Genomic DNA, 21,209 nt, shown 5'->3' on the forward strand with positions numbered 1-21,209 from the left:
AATGATTGAGCGGCTGAATGAATGAGTACCACTAAAAGCCCTCTTTTCTATTCCCAAATGCCACATTGAGCAGAAGGGAGCAATCCTTGCTCAGCAGTTGGTAGTCCCTTCGGGTGTGCAAATGAGTCCACAGCCTGCAACAGCAGACAGTCTCTGCCCCCCTTAGAGGCGATTGCAGGGAGGTGGCTGACCGTTGATCACACCCAGAGCTGGTTATGGGAATTTACTCCATGGAAAGACTGCAAAACTGCCTGAAATGTGTTTTGGCATCAGCTACTGACACGTAAGGTTTCCCAATCCTCAACTCTGTCCTGCCAGCTGATGAGGGGAAGGAAAGGGATTACCTAGGGGTATGGGCGACCAATCCTGAGTCCACCAACTGACCACGCCCATCCCCAGCCTTGTGCCTCACCTACCCCCAACCTCCCAGAGGGAGCGGCTATTTAAGGGGAGCAGGAGTGCAGAACAAACAAGACGGCCTGGGGATACAACTCTGGAGTCCTCTGAGAGGTAAAGAGCCAGCGAAGCTGATGTCCTGTCAAGAGCAGAATTCCTGCTCATTCGCTGCCTTTGAGAGTGGCTGTGTTGTGCATGCATGTGCATGATTTGATATGTACGAGAGGGTGTGTGTGCATGAGTGTGTGGAGTGAGTATGTGAGTGTAGTGTAAGAGAGGATGTTCGCACTATCAGGTAAGTACGAGAGTGTGTGTATGTGGGCATAGGTGTGTTAACATGTATGTGTTTGGGAACTTGTGTATGTGGAAGGGGTTAGAAGGCCTAGAAGAGAGAGGTTGATGCTTTCATTCTGGAGGAAAATACTGAGGCCGAGCCTCCATGGGTGCCTTGGAGACTCCAAGCCTTGAATCCAGTGTGGGGATATGCAAGCTATGTCTAGCGAGGGACACATCCTCTGACCTCAGGAACCTCCCAGGTAGTTGGGAGGAACCTGGTTCCAACCTCCCAAGAACTCTCAGTCTGATGAGGTACAGGGGAGGTCTCATTAGTGTATCATGGGGTTCTCCACAGGTCTGAGGGCCTGATGTGTGTGAAACCATTCTGCAGAGCTGGGAACGGGTCAGGAGGTGGTTGTGTGTGTGTGTGTGTGTGTGTGCGCGTGTGTGCATTGCTGGAGGGTACTCCTTGTGTGCTCTGAGTGTGACAGAGGAAGTCACCCTGGACTTAGGTTGGATGGGAGAGCATGTCTGTGTGTCTCAGAGCCACCAAGGAGGAGCAGGGGAGCGACGGCCGGGGCAGAAGTTGAGACCACCCAGCAGAGGAGCTAGGCCAGTCCATCTGCATTTGTCACCCAAGAACTCTTACCATGAAGACCCTCCTACTGTTGGCAGTGATCATGATCTTTGGTAAGAGCTGACCCTGACCTCTGAGCATGGGGGGACAGCCCCAGAAGGGAAGCACTCTTGTCCCTTAGTTTTCTCTCCCATTGCAGTGATCCTCTCTCAGGGGGGAAAAAGAAGCCATTTGGGAGGAAGGAGAGTAGCAGAGAGGGGCAGAGAGGGAGGGCACAGAACCCCATGCCCCATCACCGGACAACTCCCAAATTTCCTTCCAGGCCTGCTGCAGGCCCATGGGGATTTGGTGAATTTCCACAGAATGATCAAGTTGACGACAGGAAAGGAAGCCGCACTCAGTTATGGCTTCTACGGCTGCCACTGTGGCGTGGGTGGCAAAGGATCCCCCAAGGATGCAACGGATCGGTGAGGCCACCTATCCCTCCCTACCCTCCTAGACTCTGGCCCAGGCAGGGCTGGGAGCTGCAAAGACAGTGCCGGTTCCTGATGGGCACAGAGGTGTCAGGATGGCCTGGCAGGAAAAGCAGCCGGCATGTTGGAACTTCTGCTCTAGACTGTTGCAAAGTCACTGGGTCTCTGCCCAGGGTCCAAGGGGGTGAGACCACAGGCACCAGGCCTCCTGGAGCTGTGGGACAAGAGCCCCAACAGGGTGTCTCCTCACAGCTGCTGTGTCACTCATGACTGTTGCTACAAACGTCTGGAGAAACGTGGATGTGGCACCAAATTTCTGAGCTACAAGTTTAGCAACGCGGGGAGCAGAATCACCTGTGGTAAGAGTCCTACCTCACCATCGAGTGGCCCTCATTTGTTTAGACAGTGCTGGGGACTGTGCTGGGCACCAAAGATAGACACAGAGGGACACAGTTCCTGCTTCAGGAAGCTCACGGTTGAGTGGGAAGCCAGGAAAGTGAAAATCCAATGTAGTAAAGACTCCAGTGGGAAGTAAACAAACAGATAAGGCGTTAACACAGTCTGAGGCTTGAGGAAGGCTCCTGGAAGGGGTGACCCCTAAGCTGAGTCTGAAAGGCTGTGCAGAGAGTCAGGGAAGAGGAGGGAGCATTCCCAGAAGAGGACACAGCATGGTCAAAGGCACTAAAGGGCACTGTAAGCCATTCTGTACTGCCCAGCAGAAACATGAGGAAGAGAAGCAGTGCTGAGCCATGATGCTGGAGACATAGGAAGGAGCTAGGTCAATCCGGCCCTCCAGGCCAGGCTGTATTTAGGTTTTGCCCTAAAGCAATAGGACGCTATTAAGCAAAGGAGCTACAGGGTCAGATTTGCATTTTAGATGACTCAATGTGGGGACAGGGTCGATGGAGACAAGTGGAAAGGGGGCAGAGAAAGCTATTAAAGCTATTGCCATCATGCAGGCAAGAGGGAGTAACATTTTGACATAAAACAATGGAGGTCAGGATGGGAAAGATGGAGAAAAAATCAAGATGCATTTGAGATGGAATCAGCTGAACTGATGACTGAGTTGGGAGGGATGGGGAGAGGGAGTTGTTGGGTGGATATGTGGCTGCATGGATGGCACAACTGTGATAAAGACCATGGGAGCAGGTCATGGTGGAGGGTGGGGAGGAGCAGTTCTATTTCCAGCATGTTGAGTTTAGGGGCCTCCAGCACCCAGGGAGGGGTCCAGCAGCTAGCTGTCTATACAAATGCAGCTCAGGGGAGAAGTCAGGACTGGGACACAGATTCAGAAGCCAGCAGCAGAGACCTGAGAGGTGGGTGTGATCACTCATTTGCTGTTTAAAGGCCCAGAAAGGAGACAGGGAAGGGATGGACAGAGAGGGAGAAGGGGAACTGAGCGAGAAGGTCAAGGAGTCAGTAAGGAAATGGTTAGCAAGGGCCAAGTGAACAGAGGAGTCCTCCATGAAAAGGGCCAACAAGGCTCCCCTGGATGTTGAGGCAGAAACGCATGAGGGACTCAGGGGAAGCTGTTTCCATGGAGTGGGGAGGGCAAAGCCAGATTAGAGCAGGTGGGGGCTGATGGGAAGGCAAGTAAAGACAGGAGGCAAAGACAACATTCTGGAGAAAGTTTGGCCTGAAGGGGAGGAGAGGTGGGTGGCACTGGAAGGCTTTGCTTGGTGACCCCAGACAGCTGACTCATGAGTGGGATTTGGAAAAAGCGTGGACTCCTGCCCGTGGCCTGAGTCCTTTAAGATCAGAAATTATGTCTCCCATCATGGCCTCTCCATAGAGGCATGTATCTTCAGCAGGCATTAGGTCACAAGCCACATGATGCCAAGCTGACAGTGGCTTGCATAATGGGGATATGTGACTGTCACATAACTAGAATTCTGGAAGAGTGCAGTGCCAGGCTTGGGGCAGCTTTCCAGCCATGTCATTAAGAATCCAGCCTTCTCCTGGCCTTCAGCTATGCCACGTGGCCAGTGTCTACACCTGGGATGTCAAGAGACAGGCTGCAGGTCCACCCTCCTGGCCTCATACTATGGAAGAGGCTTTCCTTTTGGGCATCTCTCTTTTTGGAGGGAGGAAATAGATCGTTCCCAGAAGCCGCCAGCAGACTTCCCCTTGTTGCTCATTGGTTGGAACAAGGTTACATGATACACAAAGACCAATCACTGCAAAGGAAAAAGGGATGACCCTGCCTGGCTTACACCAATCACAATCTATTCCCAGACCCCCGAGGCTAGGGCTTTGCCTCCTGGACACATCTGTTAGCAAGAGGAAGAGATTATGGCTGTTAGGAAGGCCTTTGAGAAAGTATCCCAGTGCCTGGCTGTGTCTCCACCAGGCTGGAGGCCAGCATCCCAAGGGCAAGAATTCTGTCTCCCCATTGGTCAGAAATATCTGGAGCGCAGGTGTTTGTCTCCAACTAGGAACTTCTGGAGGACAGGGCTGTGTCTTCTACCCCAGGGTTCCCACAAGAAGCCACTGAATATTAACAAACTCCCATCTTGTGTTTATTTTCTTATGATTTCAGCAAAACAGGACTCCTGCAGAAGTCAACTGTGTGAGTGTGATAAGGCTGCTGCCAACTGTTTTGCTAGAAACAAGACGACCTACAATAAAAAGTACCAGTACTATTCCAATAAACACTGCAGAGGGAGCACCCCTCGTTGCTGAGTCCCCTCTTCCCTGGAAACCTTCCACCCAATGCTGAATTTCCCTCTCTCATACCCTCCCTCCCTACCCTAACCAAGTTCCTTGGCCATGCAGAAAGCATCCCTCACCCATCCTAGAGGCCAGGCAGGAGCCCTTCTATACCCACACAGAATGAGACACCCAGCAGATTTCCAGCCTTCCACTCCTCTCCTCCACCTCAACTCCGTGCTTAACCAAAGAAGCTGTACTCCGAGGGGTCTCTTCTGAATAAAGCAATTAGCAAATCATGTATATGTGTGTGTGTATGCATTGCCCTATGCACTGTTAGCATGAGAACAAACAGGGGTAGGGGTTAAAAATACAGGCTCTGAGTCTGGTGTAGTGCTGTGTGCCTGTTGTCCCAGCTGCTCGGGAGGCTGAGGCTGAAGTGCAAGGATTGCTTGAGCTCACAGAAGTTCAAGGCCAGCGTGGGCAACACAGGGAGACCTTATCTTTATAAAAACAAAACAAAACAAACGAAAAAAATAGGTTCCGGAGTCAGACTGGCTGTGTCAAATCCCCACTCCCCCATCTCCCTAAGCCTTAGTTCTTTCATCTAGATGGAGATAACACTGGTGCCTCCTGCATGGGCATGTTTGAGAATTAGAATGATGACAAATGAAAAGCTTTGGGTCTGATATGTCTGATAGCTGCCATGACTACTACAAGCGAAACCCAGACATCTCCCTCCCCTTCCCTAGGCAATAGCAGCTCCTACTGGCCTGCTGGGAGAAAGCAGGAAGGCTGGTCTTAATCTGGGAAGCCGTAGTCCAAGTCTTCCGCATGGAATGCTCTTCTCCTGTGTTGCCAGTCTAGTAAGGAGGAAATGTGGGGTGATATAATGCTGGCCACCAGCTGGACCCTGGGGGTGTTATCCCATCACCAGGGTTGGTTTCCCAGGTGTGCAACCCCTGCAGTCCCACAGCATCCTGTGTTTGGAAGGGTGCCACGCCTGGTTTAATGCTGCGCTGTGGCTATCTGAAAAGTCTTACTAATCTTTAATCATGAGTTCCTTCCCACACTTCATTTTGCACTGGGCTGCCCAAATTTATTTATTTTTATTATTTTTTAATAGAGATGGGGTCTCGCTATGTTGGCCAGGCAGATCTCAAACTCCTGGCCTCATGCAATGCTCCTGCCTTGGCCTCCCAAAGTGTTAAGATTACAGGCATGAGCCACTGCACCCAACCCAGTCACACACATAGTGTAGCGGGTCCTACCTTTACTGGGATGCTACTTCCCCTCCTGCTGTTCAGGGTTCCGCTGGGAAATTCCCACCTGGACCAGCTACAGCCCCACCTGTTTCTCTAATAACACCCATCTGGGCTGCTGGGTGTGGATCCCTTCACAAAGGCACCCTGCACAGGGGACACAGGTGGGAGCTGAGTTTCCCACAGGGGAAAGCCCCTGCACAGCCCAGCAAGTTCTGCATTCCCCCAGAGGAGATGCCTTCCCATAATCTGTCTTCCCAGAAGAAGCACCTTTTCTAATTCTGCACCAAATGTTTCATTTGCTGGAGGCGGCCCTGGTCATGTTCACTTTCACACATAGCGAGAGAAATGCACATTAAAATTCCACTGAGATGCCATTTTTATCTATTACAATGAAAAAAATCCAGAAGTGTGACAACTTGATCTACTAGCGAGGCTGCATGGGGAAACAGGCACTTTCATAGGTAGCTGGTGGGAGGGCAAAATGCCCACAGAGGGCAAATTGGCAATATCTATCAAAATTACAAATGTATTTATCCTTTCACTCAGTGACCCCATTTGGAAATTTACCCTATGGATGCAGGCACACACCACACACCCGCACACACACGTGTGCACACACAGAGTGATGTATGAGCAAATTTGTTCACTGCAGCATTGTTCTGAATTGAGCTGGAAATAATCCAAGAGTATGTGTCACGAGAACTAGTTAAATAAATGATGATACCAACTCAAAAAGGGACCCAATGCATTTATATCATGAGGGAAGCTCTCTCTGCTCCAATGGACGAAGGTCTTCAGGATATGGTGGTAACAGAAAAGAGCAAAGAGGAGAATAGTATAAACAGTGTGCCACAATTATGTAGCAAAATACATCTGTTAATATATTTGTGTTAATATTTCCAGTAACACTCAAAGATCATGCAAGAAATTCATCAAAATGGCTATCTTTAGGGGACAAGGCTGGCAAGAAATGAGTCTGGCACAGATGGGGTGACAGAAAGATTTTTTGATACATAACTTTTTATATTGTTTTGATTTTTAACCCTATGAATATATTTCCTATTCAAAATAAAATTAGCATCATCAAACACACACAAACATTCCTGCTTCTAAGACAGATAACTAACTCTCAGAGACAATATGGTCTAACTCATGGGTTGGCACACTATGGCCTGTGGACCAAATCTATGCACTGCCTGTTTTTGTCCAGCAGGCAAGATAAGAATGGTTTTTATGTTTTTTTAATGCTAGAAAAAAAATCAGAAGAATCTCTCATACAAAAATGATATGTTAAAATCATATTTTAATGGCAATAAAGTTTTCTCGAAATACAATCATGCTCTTTGGGTTGTAAATTCTCATGCTGGCTTTCACGTGACAACAGTGGAACCGAATCATTGCCACAGAGAACGTATGGTCTTTTGCGAAAGAATTTGCCAATATCCAGTATAATCCAGTGCTTCTTAAACCATTCGTGGTAATGGACCAATTTATTCTTTATTTTTTCCAACTCTGTCTCAAATCAATACTTTTGTTAAATTAAAAATGTACAAAATACAATCCCAGATGTTTTATTATTGGATGCAATAATAAAATTACTCTGTCAAATTGTTTGAAATTTCCCAACATTCTCAATCTCTGTACGTAACTCCCCACGAAGGGGAAGCAGTTCACACACCAGCATCACCCCATGAACCCCAATTGGGAAATACTGGTCGAATTTGAATTGAGGAAAGACAAATGACCTTAATCATTTTTTTTTTTTTTTTGAGACAGGGTCTCACACTGTCATCCAGGCTGGAGCACAGTGGCGCAATCACTCACTACAGCCTCCATCTCCTGGGCTCAAGTGATCTTCCCGCCTCAGCCTCCCGAGTAGCTGGGACTACAGGTGTGTGCCACCACACCCAGCTAAATTTTTTATGTTTTTTTTTTTTTAATATTTTGTAGAGTTGCGGTCTCACCATGTTGTCTAAGTTGGTCTTGAACCCCTAGGCTCAAACGACCCTCCTGCCTCAGCCTCCCAAAGTGCTGGGATTATAGGCATAAGCCACCATGTCTGGACCTTAATGACTTTAGAATTAGCAGTTTGTTTTCATCCTTTGACTTAGAATAAGTACCATTTATTACAACATAAACAGAGTCATTTTCTTTCCAGCTACCCTCATAGACTGCCAGGGTGAGGTTGGGACCATATTACTCCTCAGTGATTCCTCTTTAGCTTCTAAACAGAGGCGGTGAAAAGCTGCTTGAAATAAAGCCTTAGTCAAATGCTTGCCAGGGGCTTTACCTCTATCTTGATCTATGGAAAAGAAAGATCTAGGAAAAGAGTATACATCTCTCCCTCCAGTAAAGACTTTGCATTTCTGGGTATTTATCTAAGAATATTTTCAACATGAGTCTTTGTGTGCAAAATTTTGAAGGCCTTTTATTCCTGAAAGCATTTTTTACAACCTCACATTGAATAACAATTTCGAAAGATATAATATCCTTGGTTTATTTTTTTTCCATTCTTCCTTATTACCTTAGGAGCATTCCTCCATTTCTTCCAATCCCATTCCAATATTGCTAATAAGAAGTCTGATATTAACCTGACTCATCATCTTTGATTGGATATTTGCTCTTTCCCTCTGGAAGCCTGTAGAATTTCTCTTTGTCTTTGATGTTCTTAATTTTCACTGCAGTGTGTCTAGTTGACAGTTTTTCTTTATCTGGCCTTTTTGTACTCTGAAGTCCTTTTACCTGTCTTTAATGATAGGAATTTTATATTCATTATTTCTTTGAACATTTCCTTCCTTCTCTTTTTCCTGTCTCTTTCTGGTACTTTTACTATCTGGAAGTTAGTACATCTGTACTCCATATCTCTTTGGATTTTTTTAAGAGATAGAGTCTCCCACCCAGTGCGGTGGCTCATGCCTGTAATCCCAGCACTTTGGGAGGCTGAGGGGGGTGGATCACCTGAGATGGGGAGTTCAAGACCAGCCTAACCAACATGGCGAAACCCCGTCTCCACTAAAAATACAAAATTAGCTGGATGTGGTGGCCTATGCCTGTAATCCCAGCTACTCAGGAGACTGAGGCAGGAGAATCGCTTGAACCCGTGAGGCGGAGGTTGCAGCGAGCCAAGATCGTGCCATTGCACTCCAGCCTGGGCAACAAGAGCAAAACTCCGTCTCAAAAAAAACACAAAAAACAAAAAAAACAACAAAAAAGAGATAGAGTCTCCCTATGTTGCCCAGGCTGGAGTGCCGCAGCTATTCACAGGTGTGATCCCACTACTGATTAGCACAGGGAGTTTCGACCTGCTCCATTTCCAACCTTGGCCAGTTCACCCCTCTTTATGCCACTTGGTGGTCTCCCACTCCCGGGAAGTCATCATACTGATGCCCAACTTCGTGCGGAACACCCGATCTGCACAGCGCATTACAGCCCAAAACTCCTGGGCTCAAGCAATGCTCCTGCATCAGCCTCCCAAGTGGCTGGGACTACAGGCACACACCACTGCATCTGGTTTGAGTTTTCCTTGCTATTTTCTCTATTTTCTTTTTATTCTTTTTCCCTAAGAAGACATCTCAATCTAAGCTTCTAACTCTATCTGTGACATTCTTCAGCTAGCTATTCCATTTCAATGATTATACTCTTCCTAAGTAACTTTTATACTTGGGATTTTTTAAAATAATGACTTGTTCTTGCCTGATATTGCTAACATCTTCCCTTATCTACATAAGTATGTTTAACACGCATATTTTAGTTTCTTGCTCATCCACTCTGGCAATTCTGTTTTAGATGGTATGTGTTGACAAGTACATTTCATCTTTCTAGTGGGTGTAGTCTGGGTGTCTCAAGATAAACTTGGGGAAGGGGAAGGGGATGAGTCCAAGATTTGATGATTCTCATTTGCTGCCACCCCAGGCAGGTGCTCCTGCTGACAGGGTTTCATCATTGAACATCTGGGAAGTAGCAGCCCTGGCAGGAAGCAGCACCCCAAAGCTGTTACCGGCCCTCCCTGAGATGGGGCAGGGCGGAAGGGGGAACAGTGCTGGATGAGATGAGGGAATGAATGGCTGAGGGCACTTGAGAAGCCTGCATCCATCTGGGTCAATTGCTTACCCAAGCAGGGCTTTGGGACAGCCCTAACATCATCTCTAGGACTTGGGCATTTCAGCTGTTGCTCTAAGATGAAGACGCAAAAGGAGAAAAAGAACAAAACTTAAATAGCTTCCTCCCAACCTACTGGCTGCTTGCCAAAGCCCACCAATCCGCTGCTCCAGGGCACAGCCAACCCCTCTCCCCGAGAACCACACCCAGCAGCCAAGATCAGATTCTAACTTCCTGCAAGACTCTGCAGAGGTTCTTCTGCTATTTCATCATCCAAGATTCTCTCTCAGGCATGTATCTGTTAGGTTGGTTTTGGCACGGGGAGCCGGAGCCTATGCTAATTTGCAAACTTGGCAGAAAAAAGGGAAATGTATAGCAGAATATCTGTGTACCAGTTTAAAAGCCTCCACAGAGAGTCAAACAAACACTAAACATTTTTCAAGAAACCATATATCTAAATAAACATAGGAAGAATAAATTGGTAGTGGAGATGGAAGATCAAGGACTGAAGTGAATAAAATAAAATTGGTACCTTGCAGAAACCAACAATAACAGAGCGTGATGAAGTGAAGCTGTGGTGCACACAGATTAAGGCTTGGTCAGTTATAAAAGCACTTATCCTTTCACTCAGCAAACCACCTCTGGAAATGTACCCTATCAATGCATGATACATGAGCAGTATGTAAGAGACAGCGTGAGAGTGTATCATGTCTCATGTGTGTAAGAGAGAGAGTGAAGACTCAAACCCACAGCTGTCTCCACCTAAGGTCTGGTCTTTCCACCTTGACAGTCAGCTGACAGGCCAGCCAGTTGCACCTCTGGGTCCTAGTTTATACCATTGGACCAGAATGAAATACCCATTTCTCAATTATTGCCTTAGCTTGGCTGGATGAATGATGATCACCGATAATCCAAAAATCACTTATATTTCACTTTTGTCCTCAGTTTTAAGATGGAGATAACTAGCACATCCTGCCTAGTTACTAGGGAAATCAAGCCAGGTCCATACCAGGTGGCAGAGAGATGGTTCTTTGAGAGCAAATGTCTTCTGTAGATGATGGAATAGGAGACAAACCAAGTCAATGAATGAGTGAATGGTAGACTAGAAACCAAGCCTGTTCACTTTTAGCCCCAGGACTGGCCTAGGGCACAGCAGGATGCTGAGATTGTGAGGTTAAAAGAATCTGGTCTGGGCACAGTGGCTCACACCTGTAATCCCAGCACTTTGGGAGCCCAAGGCAGATGGATCACGAGGTCAGGAGTTTGAGACCAGCCTGGCCAATATGGTGAAACCCCATCTCTTACTAAAAATACAAAAATTAGCCAGGCGTGGTGGTGTGCCCCTGTAATCCCAGCTGCTTGGGAGGCCGAGGCAGGAGAATCTCTTGAACCCAGGAGGTGGCGGTTGCAGTGAGCCAAGATCGTGCCACTGCCCTCCAGCCTGGGTGACAGAATGAGACTCAGTCTCCAAAAAAAAAAAAAAAATCTAATAGGCACATCCTACACCCCACAAAGACTACCCCATGAGCCTGTCAGATCCTCCCATGCCCTTCCACTGTGCCTGGTTCCCACACCACTACCTGGGCCCTCTACCATCCTGTGATAGCGCGTGCCCTCACTTCACCCTAGAGTGCAAGGCTGAGGGATCACAGAGTCCTCTTCAACATCTGGTCCAGATGGCCTGAAGGACTTGAATGTAGAAGGGAAGGGAAGGGAAGGAGCTGCAGTCCCTGCTGCTACAGCTGCCTCCACGGTCTTAACTAATACTCATCATCCCCTTTCTCTCCACTCATTTCAGATGTCCTTCCCCCTCCATCAGCACTATAGCTTATTTCTTGCTCCTGTAGCAAACATCACCTTCACTCAATAGGATAAACCTAGGCAGGCAACCCAGATAGATTCTGGAAGTGATTCAGGGTCACTTGAGCAAGAAATCCCAGAGTCGCAGACACTCAGATCATTGTTTAGAAGGGAGACCAAGGGCTCCAGCAGGCACATCCCTTGGCCTAGGAGTCCTCACCCTAGGGGAGACATCCTGGTTCCCAGGCCCAAGGATGGTGCTGCTGCTTGTCTTAGCTCAAGAATGGCTTCCCGGAGAAAGGCTATGTCTTGAGAAAACATGACCTTTTCTCTAGTCACTTTCCACAAGCACATCTTTAGTTTGATTTCCAACTCTTTTATTTGGCCAGTGAGGCGCTGGGCTGTTACTGGTCTCTGAAGACCTTGGAAACCAAAATCCAGACCGTCTGAGCTTCCCACATGCTGATGAAACCCAACCCAGGGGACTTTTCAAGGGCAAAGCTATGGATGAATTCCATTCCCTGGAGGGAATAAATTACGTCAACCACTTTATGCAGCATGGATGGATGAAAGAACCAGCTGGCCGACCGAGGGATGTTCCCACTCCTCACGTGGGTCATGACCTGGGAGTAACTTTCATCCAAATGAGAGCACGGTGGAGAAAGGCACTCCATAGCCAGGACGGGACAACATGATGACAACAGCAGCAAAAGCATGCCTTGACTACTCCCACTTACTGGAAAATGGACACTGACTTCATGGCAGGTCCTGGGCCAAGCACTTTAAACGTGTCTTCTCATGCAATCCTCTTAACAATTCTATGATAATATTGCTATTCATATCTTCCATTCATTCATTCCACAGGACATCTATTGAGTACATGCAACATTTCTGGCACAGAACCAGGCACTAAGAACACCCCAAAACCCAAACAGGCAAGGCCCCTGCCTCTTGGCACTTACAAGGCACTGACAGGAACAGACGCAGCCAATAAACAAATTTCGAGAGAGAAAAGAGACAGTAATAAGTAATATAAAGAGAATCAAAACAGCAGAATAGGAGAGGGCAGGTGGAAGACAAGGCATGTATTTCAGATGGCATGATCAAGAAAGGTGCTGCAGAGATAGCAAAAGGCACTGGAAGCAAGATCACCCATGATATGAAGGAGTCAGCCCTAAGATAATCAAGGAGAAAATCGATCCAGGCAGAGGGAACAGCTAAGGCAAGGATACAGAGGCAGGTCTGAGCCTGACATATTTGAGGACAGAAAGTAGAAAATTGTGCTGCAGAACAGAAATAAGAAACCAAAAGAAGGTGCAGTTAGCAGGCAGGAGAGTGTAGAAAATGTGGAAATCTAGGATGTTTAATGCGGCTTGTGTGTGAGATCTCTTCTCAGGCAGATTACAAAAAGACAAAACAAAAAAACCAATTCTAGGAGTCTGGAATAAAATATGTAAATATATGCTCAGCTAGCTGGAAGCTTTGGGAAAGAGAAAGAAAAGGAAGAGAAGGAGGAGGAGAAAGCAGGTGCCTCTGGATCAAACCATACCAGAAAGCCTCCAGTCATTTCCGTTACACATGTCAATAAATTTCTTTTATTATTTACACCAATTTGAGTCAGGTCTTCAGTTGCTTAATATTAAAAGTGTCCAGGCCAGGCATGGTGGCTCACTCATGTAATTCCAGCACTTTGGGAGGCTGAGGTGGGTGGATCACCTGAGGTCAGGGGTTCAAGACCAACCTGGCCAACATGGTGAAACCCTGTCTCTACTAAAAATACAAAAATTAGCCAGATGTGATGGTGCACACCTGTAATCCCAACTACTTGGGAGACTGAGGCAGCAGAATCACTTGAACCCAGGAGGTGGAAGTTGCAGTGAGCTGAGATCACACCATTGCACTCAAAGCCTGGGCAACAAGAGCGAAAATCCATCTCAAATAATAATAATAAAATAAAATAAAAGTGTCCAAATTGATTTGTATACATTTTTATATTTAATATTTTTCAATCGCCCTGATGAAGTAGCTATTAGTAACTTCCTTGTATAAATGAAAAAACAGAGGTTAGGAAAGATCAAATAATTAACACAAACTCTTACCTAGTTAATGGTAGTTGGGACTTTACCCCAGAGCTCCAAATACTAGCACCTAATTCCAGTGCTACACTACCTCTGTGAAACCCTGAAATCTCAGAATCTTTCCACACCCTACTATCCAAGTGCATGGACAGAAGACAGAGCCAGGAAGTCCCCCACCAGCTAGGAAAAGAGAAGCCGGGCATGGTGGCTCACGCCTGTAATCCCAGCACTTTGGGAGGCCGAGGCGGGCAGATCACAAGGTCAGGAGTTCGAGACCAGCCTGGCCAATATGGTGAAACCCTGTCTCTACTAAAAGTACAAAAATTAGCCTGGTGTGGTGGCGGACACCTGTAGTCCCAGCTACTCTGGAGGCTGAGGCAAGAGAAATTGCTTGAACCCAGGAGGCGGAGGTTGCAGTGAGCCAAGATCATGCCAGTGCACTTCAGCCTGGGCGACTCCATCTCAAAAAAAAAAAAAAAAAAAAGGAAGAGAGAAGAAAGCTTCACTCCCATGGGCTTGAACTTTCAATTTGCAAAAATTTCCAACACGTACAAAGTAACAAAATCACATTGTGAACTCGCTTGTATCCATCAACCAGCTTCAACACTTATCAACATTCAGCCTTCTTTTATCATTTACACCTCCAACCACTCTGCACCTCCAATCAATCATCATCATCATCATCACCTTTAGTTCTTTCTTAAAGGTAAAATATATATAGATTGAAAAGCACAAATCACAGCTGAACACGTTTGAGAAACGGATACACCCACATCACCCACATCCCATCACGAGAACATTTCCGTCTCCCAGAAAATTCCCTCACATCCCTTTCCCCTCAACCCCCTCTCTGGATGAATTAGTCGTCTTGCACTACCATAACAAAGTCCCACAGACTGGGGGGGCTTAAACGATAGCGATTTATTTTCTCACAATCCTGGAAACTAGAAATCTCAGATCAAGCCATTGACAGGTTGGTCTCTTCTGAGGCCTCTCTCCTTGGCATATAGATGCTGTCTTACCTTGTGTCTTCACATGGTCTTCTCTCTCAGGTGTCTGTGTCCTAACCTCCTCTTGTTTTAAGGACACCAATCATACTGCATCAGGACCCACCCTAATGACCTCACTTTAACCTAATCACCGCTTTCAAGGGCTGGTCTCCAAACACAGTCAGATTCTGAAGTACTGGAGGTTAGGACTTCAACATAAGGATTTTGGGGAATCACAATTCAGCTCATAACATGGAGAAACCATCATTGTGATTATTTTCACCTTAGTTGCCTGTTTTAGAACTATCAATTGAATCATATATTATGTGCACCTTTTTTTTTTTTTGACAAGTTCCCACTCTGTTGCCCAGGTTAGAATGTAGTGGCGTGATCTCCACCTCCCGTATGTGTACTGTTTTACATCTGGCCTCTTCCATTCAGTATAATCATGATGAGATCCATTCATGGTGTTGCACATGTCTGTAATCTGTTCTTCTTTATTGCTGAGTAGCCTTCCATAGCATGCATATGGTACAATTTATTTATTCATTCTCCTGGTAATGAACATTTTTGCTCTTTTCAGTATTGGGATATTTTGAATAAAACTGCTATGACCATTTCTTATACAAGTATCTGTGTGAACATTAAGTTCTCATTTCTCTTGAATAAATACCTAGGACTGGAAATGTTTACTCAATGGATAAGGGTATGTTTAATGTTACAAAGTCAGATCAAACTTCTTTCCAAAGTGCTTGTCCCATTTTACATTCCCACCAGCAAGGTGTGAGAGTTCCAGTTACTCCACCATCTGTGCTTTACCTTTTAATGCACAATGACCCATCCACCAGGGGAAAAAAAAAAGGCTCAATCAGTATCCTCAAGTCCAACCAATCCGAAGTAACTCTTTCTGTGACAACCTTGGACGGCACCACTCAGCTCTCCCTTCAAATGAGAACCTGTTCAAGGAGTGTACTTAGTGGACAGCCCCAAGCCCATGCTCCTTTGGGATCTGCCACAGTACTCATGACAAAGCCATGTTCTCCAGTGCCGTTCCCATGATGGTGATGACAGGGGACTAGAGCCAGGCAATTGTTTCCCAATGGAGGACTCCTCTAATGGGCACTGTTCACATGAGAACTCCCCGTCAGATTGCTGAGACATTCTCAGAGCTGTGCCACAGTTTGAGCCTCTTCCTACCCAATCCTCCTTCCTTTCCTCTCTCCCTTCAGAGGTGTCAGACCTGCTTCCTGATCTGAACACTCTCTCTCCCTACTCCTCCCTGCCTCCTTTATCTTTTAGAGCTGCTTCCCTCCATACATCTCCTGCACTTCCAACTGTATCTCGGCATCTGCTTCCAGAGGATCCAAACTCACACATCATCTCTTGGGGGAAAGCAAGTAGATGAATGGAGAAAGAAGGAAAATCTTTTAGCTCCCTACCCAAGAAGCCTATAGATCTCCACTTTTCACCCTTCCTTTAGTTAACCAAAAACCTACACTGAAATAAGTAGGTTACTTGGGACTGTGACAACTGCCAAGACGGAAACAAACAGGATGATGCGGGAAAGGGTAAAGGGAGGAGGGAAGAGCTGTTCTAACTTGGGCGCCATGGAAGGGCTCCCTGGGGAGGTGACATTTCAGCTGGAAACTGAGAGAAGAGAAAAAAGCCATTGTGAAATAACCTTTTAGGCTTTGAGATTGGAACAGACTCATCTCATTCCAGGAGCAGCAAGAAGGCCAGAGTGGCTGGAGTGAAGCTCCAACAATGGAGAGAGCTCCAACAATGAGCTCTCTTCCTGGCTGTCTTGCTCCCCACTGGATCCTGAAACCCCAGAACAGAGCCAGCCATGCAGTAGGTTCTTGAATAAGTATTTGTGAGATAAATAAGTGAATAAGTGAATGAACATGCCCTCTATCCAGAAACGCGTGCACTCGACACGCCTATCACACATTCCCATGCCCTTACACAATTAGCAATGGAGTTGGTTTATTTCAAAGACAAGTGCAACACGACTAAGGGAGTGGACCTAGAAGCAGAAGGAGGACTGAGACCCCATCCAGAGAGCCTCACACACCCCAGCCACCACTGAGGAGCCAAACCCCTGGGACATGGAATAGGGGTTCAGCCTGGCTTTGGCCATTCTGTTCTTTGGCGGGACCACATCCTACTCCTGCATGGAGAGGCTGGGGGCAGAAAGGGTTTATGGTGCAGGTGGAGGAAAGAAAGCCTCTGTCCCAGACAAGGCTAGAGAGAAGGGGTGGCACTCAGCACTGAGGAACCAGTTTTCACATAAGAAACTGGGGTAGTTGCACATGGTTTTATTGTAGGTGCCGAGGTTGCCAAAGGAACAGTGGGCAGCCTCTCTGTCACAATCGCAGGCTGCCTCCTGGCAGAAGTCACCTCTGTCTGAAACCACAGGAAACAGATATGGGGGCGGTGGGGAGGGAAAGACACTGGTCAGTTTCTACTGTTGGACACCATGAGGAGGGACAGAGGATGGAGGAAACTCACCCCTCACCTCTCAGGCTCCTAGACCCGTGGGTACACCCAGTACCTCCCCTCAGAACCTCCTAACCAAGTGGAGGGCAACACAGTCCCTGGCTTCAGGGAGCTCTCAGTCTGATGAGGGAGACCTAGCCTCTGCCCTCCAGGAACTCTCACTCCACTGGAGGAGACATGGTCTTTCACCAGGAGTCTCCAAGCCTGATGGTGGAGACACAACTGCAACTTTTGGGGAGCTCCCAATCCAATGGGAGGCACCTGCTGCTCAGAAGGAGCTCTTGATCTGATAGAAGACACGCTCCACATCCTAAGGGAATACAGCTGCTGAACTAGGGGAGCCTCACTCTGATGGAGGAGGCCCTGGAGGTCAGGGAGCAGACCCGTAAGGCTTAGCTCAGAGCTTCATCCTAGACTGTAGATCATCAGCCTCAGACTGAGCAGCTCCTCCAGCAAGCCCCCAATGTCTCTCTTCTCCCCTTCACAATCAAACTCTCTAAAAACAAATTATCTGCATTCACTGCCTCTCTTTCCTCAGCTTCCCATCACCCCTGATTCACAGCAGTCTGGCTTCGTCCTCACCACTCCATGAAATGTGCACTCCCCCAGGTTCCTATTGGGCCCAGGTCTCTCCCTCCAGGAGTTCCTTTCCATCATTATCACAGGGATCACGCTGCTATTTCTCACGTTAGTAACCACCCCTGGCTGCTCTAACCCCTCTACCTGCTGATGCCCATGACACAGCTCTCTCCCATTCCACTCCCACCTTCCTGATTGTTCCTTCTCTGCTGCTTTCTGTGTGCTTAAACGTCACCAAATGGGTCATTTCTTTCCATTTTCTTTGGATGACTCTCCGATCCAGGGTCCCAGCACAGCCCCTCCCAAGAGCTGCAGGTGCATACACCAGATGTCACTGGACATCTCCCCCTGGGGGTCCCATGAGCTCCTTATAGTCAACATGGGTCAACCTGAGCTCATCCAGTCCACACAGCCCCATCTAAGACCTTTTCCCAGGGTCTCATCTGGAGGTGCCCCCATCTCCACCCAATCTCCACCCAACTGCCCAAGCTGAGAACAAGTTAATCACCTTAACAACCACTCTCCTTCTCCCCCAATCCAGGCACAGGTGCATCCGATTCCCCTGCTGCATATCCATCAGGGCCCTCCCCCTTTCATTCCTGCCGCTGTCATCATCGCTCTGATTCTGCCCACTGCATCTCCCCTGGGGTGGGGGGTGGGGGTGAGGGAGTGGGGGTGGGGTGTGGGGTGGGGGTGGGTGGGTTTCTGGCTACTTAAGCCTGTCTAGGCCCTTTTATGACCTAAGGAAGCCCTAGTAGGTTTGTTGTCATTTGCGATTGAAAGAGCCCTAACTCATACAGGCTTTTGATGGAACCTCACAAAATGATGGAGACTCAGGGACCCCTCAGACCTGCCACTGCCCTGTGGGTCTCTCTCCTGCCTCCACTCCAGAAAGAGAGAGGTTTGTCCTCTTGATACGGCTCCAGTGCGTGGAGGAACACCAGGTTTTTCCTCTTGAGTGGAACTGGAAAAAGCAACATGGACACACGTGAAGTTGTTTTTTTTTCTTTTTCTTTCTTTTTTTTATTTATTTATTTATTTATTTTTTGATTGAGACAGAGTCTTGCTCTGTCACCCAGGCTGGAGTGCACTGGCGTGATCTCGGCTCACTGCAAGCCCCACTTCCCGGGTTCACACCATTCTCCTGCCTTAGCATCCCCAGTAGCTGGGACTACAGGCACCCACCACCATACCCAGCTAATTTTTTGTATTTTTAGTAGAAACGGGGTTTCACTGTGTTAGCCAGGATGGTCTCGACCTCCTGACCTCATAATCTGCCTGCCTCAGCCTCTCAAAGTGCTGGGATTACAGGCATGAGCCACACGCCGGGTCCTGGTGGAGTTGTTTTAAGGAGCAGAGAGTTTAATAGGCAAGAAAGAAGGGGGAAGAAAGAAGAAGCTTCCCTGTACAGAGAACGGGGTGGGGAGGCTCCAAAGCCTAGAGCAGGAACCCCAAGTGGGGTAGAAACCAGCCAGCTATATATAGAGGCTGGAGGAGGTAGTGTCTGATTTGCATAGGGCTCATTTGCATAGGGATTGGTTTAACCAGGCATGTCATTCATGTAGCCCACGAAAAAACTGGCCCTCTCACCCTAGCCTTTTAATATGCAAATGCAGGGTGCCATGATGTTTTACACATGTAGGGAGGGATATGTATGGGCGGCCATGTTGCCAGGCAAGTGTGGGGCAAGGGCAAGAAGAAGGCGGCAGGAATCGCCATGTTTGGGTGGACCCAGTTTCTAATGGCCTGCATTTGCATATCAAAAGTTGCCAGCTCGGCTCTAAGAGCAGGGGCTTTACAAGAAAGGTTTCTGGAGATGCTTTAAAAAACGAAAACTGAGAATGATGGTTTGGGGTGGGGGGGGGGAGGGGGAGGGATAGCATTAGGAGATATACCTAATGTTAAATGACGAGTTAATGGGCGCAGCACACCAACATGGTACATGTATACATATGTAACAAACCTGCACGTTGTGCACATGTACCCTAAAACTTAAAGTATAAAAATAAATAAATAAATTAATTAATTAATTAAAAAAAAAAGAAAACGAAAACTTCCCAAGGACCATTTTTCCTCTCAATCTGCCTAAAATAATTTCTTAATAACTCCTACAACACTCCGGGACAGTGCTTTTGGGATTGTGGCCTTTTTGCTGTCATGTCTTTGTGTCTCTCCACCGCACCTACTCTCACTTCACAAAGACTGGTGTGGTGAGGAGCAAATGGACCTCTCAGATCTGAGCTCTGTCACCCACCCACTGGGCCACCCAGAGCAGGTTCCTGAACTTCTCTGAGTCTCCGATTTCCTATATGAACAGAAGACAGTAACAGCTCATTGACTTGTGGGAATAACACGTGATACCACCCCTTCCCTGGGGAAGGAGGGCGCCTCTAAAGCAGTTGGACTGAGGGGCACATAGGTTGACAGGGGATGGGCTTGCAGGACCTCCTTCTGTTTCCTTCTCACTCAGGCTTTTTGAGAGAGGATACTTGGCACAAAACATGTAATTATGCTATAAGAGGACATGAGAGAGATGGATTTGTCCCATAGATGGTCTGCTCTGAAGTATACAAACATCCACTGCTATGCTCCCAAGACAACGCCAGCCTCAGACATGAGGACACACCTTGTGCTGGCCATGCCACAGGCAGCGGAGGACTGGAATTGGGTAGAAAGGGAGGGAAGGAGGGAGGCTGAGAGGAGGCACCCATGAGGAGAACTTGGAACTGATAAGTGGAGCCCAGCCATGCCCAAAGCAAATCACCCCTAGACTCAAAACACTACTAGACTTGAGCCAGGAGCTGTTAGCAGGGCACCTGCGAGCAGAAGGGTGCCACAGCTGGGTGAGAGTCCCGCCCAACCCTCAGCGAGTTGGAATGTCTTCTCAGCCAGACAAGGACAGCAGAGGGCCAAGTGTGGTGACAGCAGGGATCCTCTCAGAGCAGGGAAGGTTCCTGAATGTGCCAGGCCTCTGAGCCCAAGCCAAGCCATTGCATCCCCTGTGACTTGCACGTATACATCCAGACGGCCTGAAGTAACTGAAGATACACCAAAGAAGTAAAAATAGCCTTAACTGATGACATTCCACCATTGTGATTTGTTCCTGCCCCACCCTAACTGATCAATGTGCTTTGTAATCTCCCCCACCCTTAAGAAGATTCTTTGTAATTCTCCCCACTCTTGAGAATGTACTTTGTGAGATCCACCCCTGCCTGCAAAACACTGCCTATCCCAAAACCTATAAGAACTAATGATAATCCACCACCCTTTGCTGACTCTCTTTTCAGACTCAGCGCGCCTGCACCCAGGTGAAATAAACAGCCATATTGCTCACACAAAGCCTGTTTGGTGGTCTCTTCACACGGACGCGCATGAAAGAATGGACGCTTCAACCAAGAACAGGGGTTTCACTTTACAGTCTGAATTGATGAGGAAGGGTGGTCCCCCACCCCTGCTCGGGGAGGTCCTTGCATGGGGTTTCAGGGCAGAAGAGAACTGGTGGGGAGTGGTGCTCCCCCCTGCACCAGGCA

General features: G+C 47.6%; 1 protein-coding gene across 3 annotated transcripts in view; it reads left to right on the plus strand.

Annotated features, from left to right (window-relative positions):
* Positions 1-4,674, plus strand: part of PLA2G2A (phospholipase A2 group IIA) — a 34,408-nt gene extending 29,734 nt beyond the window's left edge. Inside the window, exons 4-8 of one of the 3 annotated variants that reach the window (XM_008967079.4) lie at positions 167-510; positions 1,217-1,362; positions 1,572-1,716; positions 1,975-2,081; positions 4,262-4,674. In XM_008967079.4, coding sequence (XP_008965327.1) covers positions 1,323-1,362; positions 1,572-1,716; positions 1,975-2,081; positions 4,262-4,404 — 435 coding nt within the window. In that variant the 5' untranslated portion in view covers positions 167-510; positions 1,217-1,322 and the 3' untranslated portion in view covers positions 4,405-4,674. The remainder of the gene's footprint in view (positions 1-166; positions 511-1,216; positions 1,363-1,571; positions 1,717-1,974; positions 2,082-4,261) is intronic. The other 2 variants (XM_063596124.1, XM_024926131.5) reach the window with 2 other exon arrangements.
* The last annotated feature ends 16,535 nt before the right edge of the window (positions 4,675-21,209 follow it).

The sequence above is a fragment of the Pan paniscus genome, chromosome 1 (genome assembly GCF_029289425.2).
Source record: "Pan paniscus chromosome 1, NHGRI_mPanPan1-v2.0_pri, whole genome shotgun sequence".
NCBI lineage: Eukaryota > Metazoa > Chordata > Mammalia > Primates > Hominidae > Pan > Pan paniscus.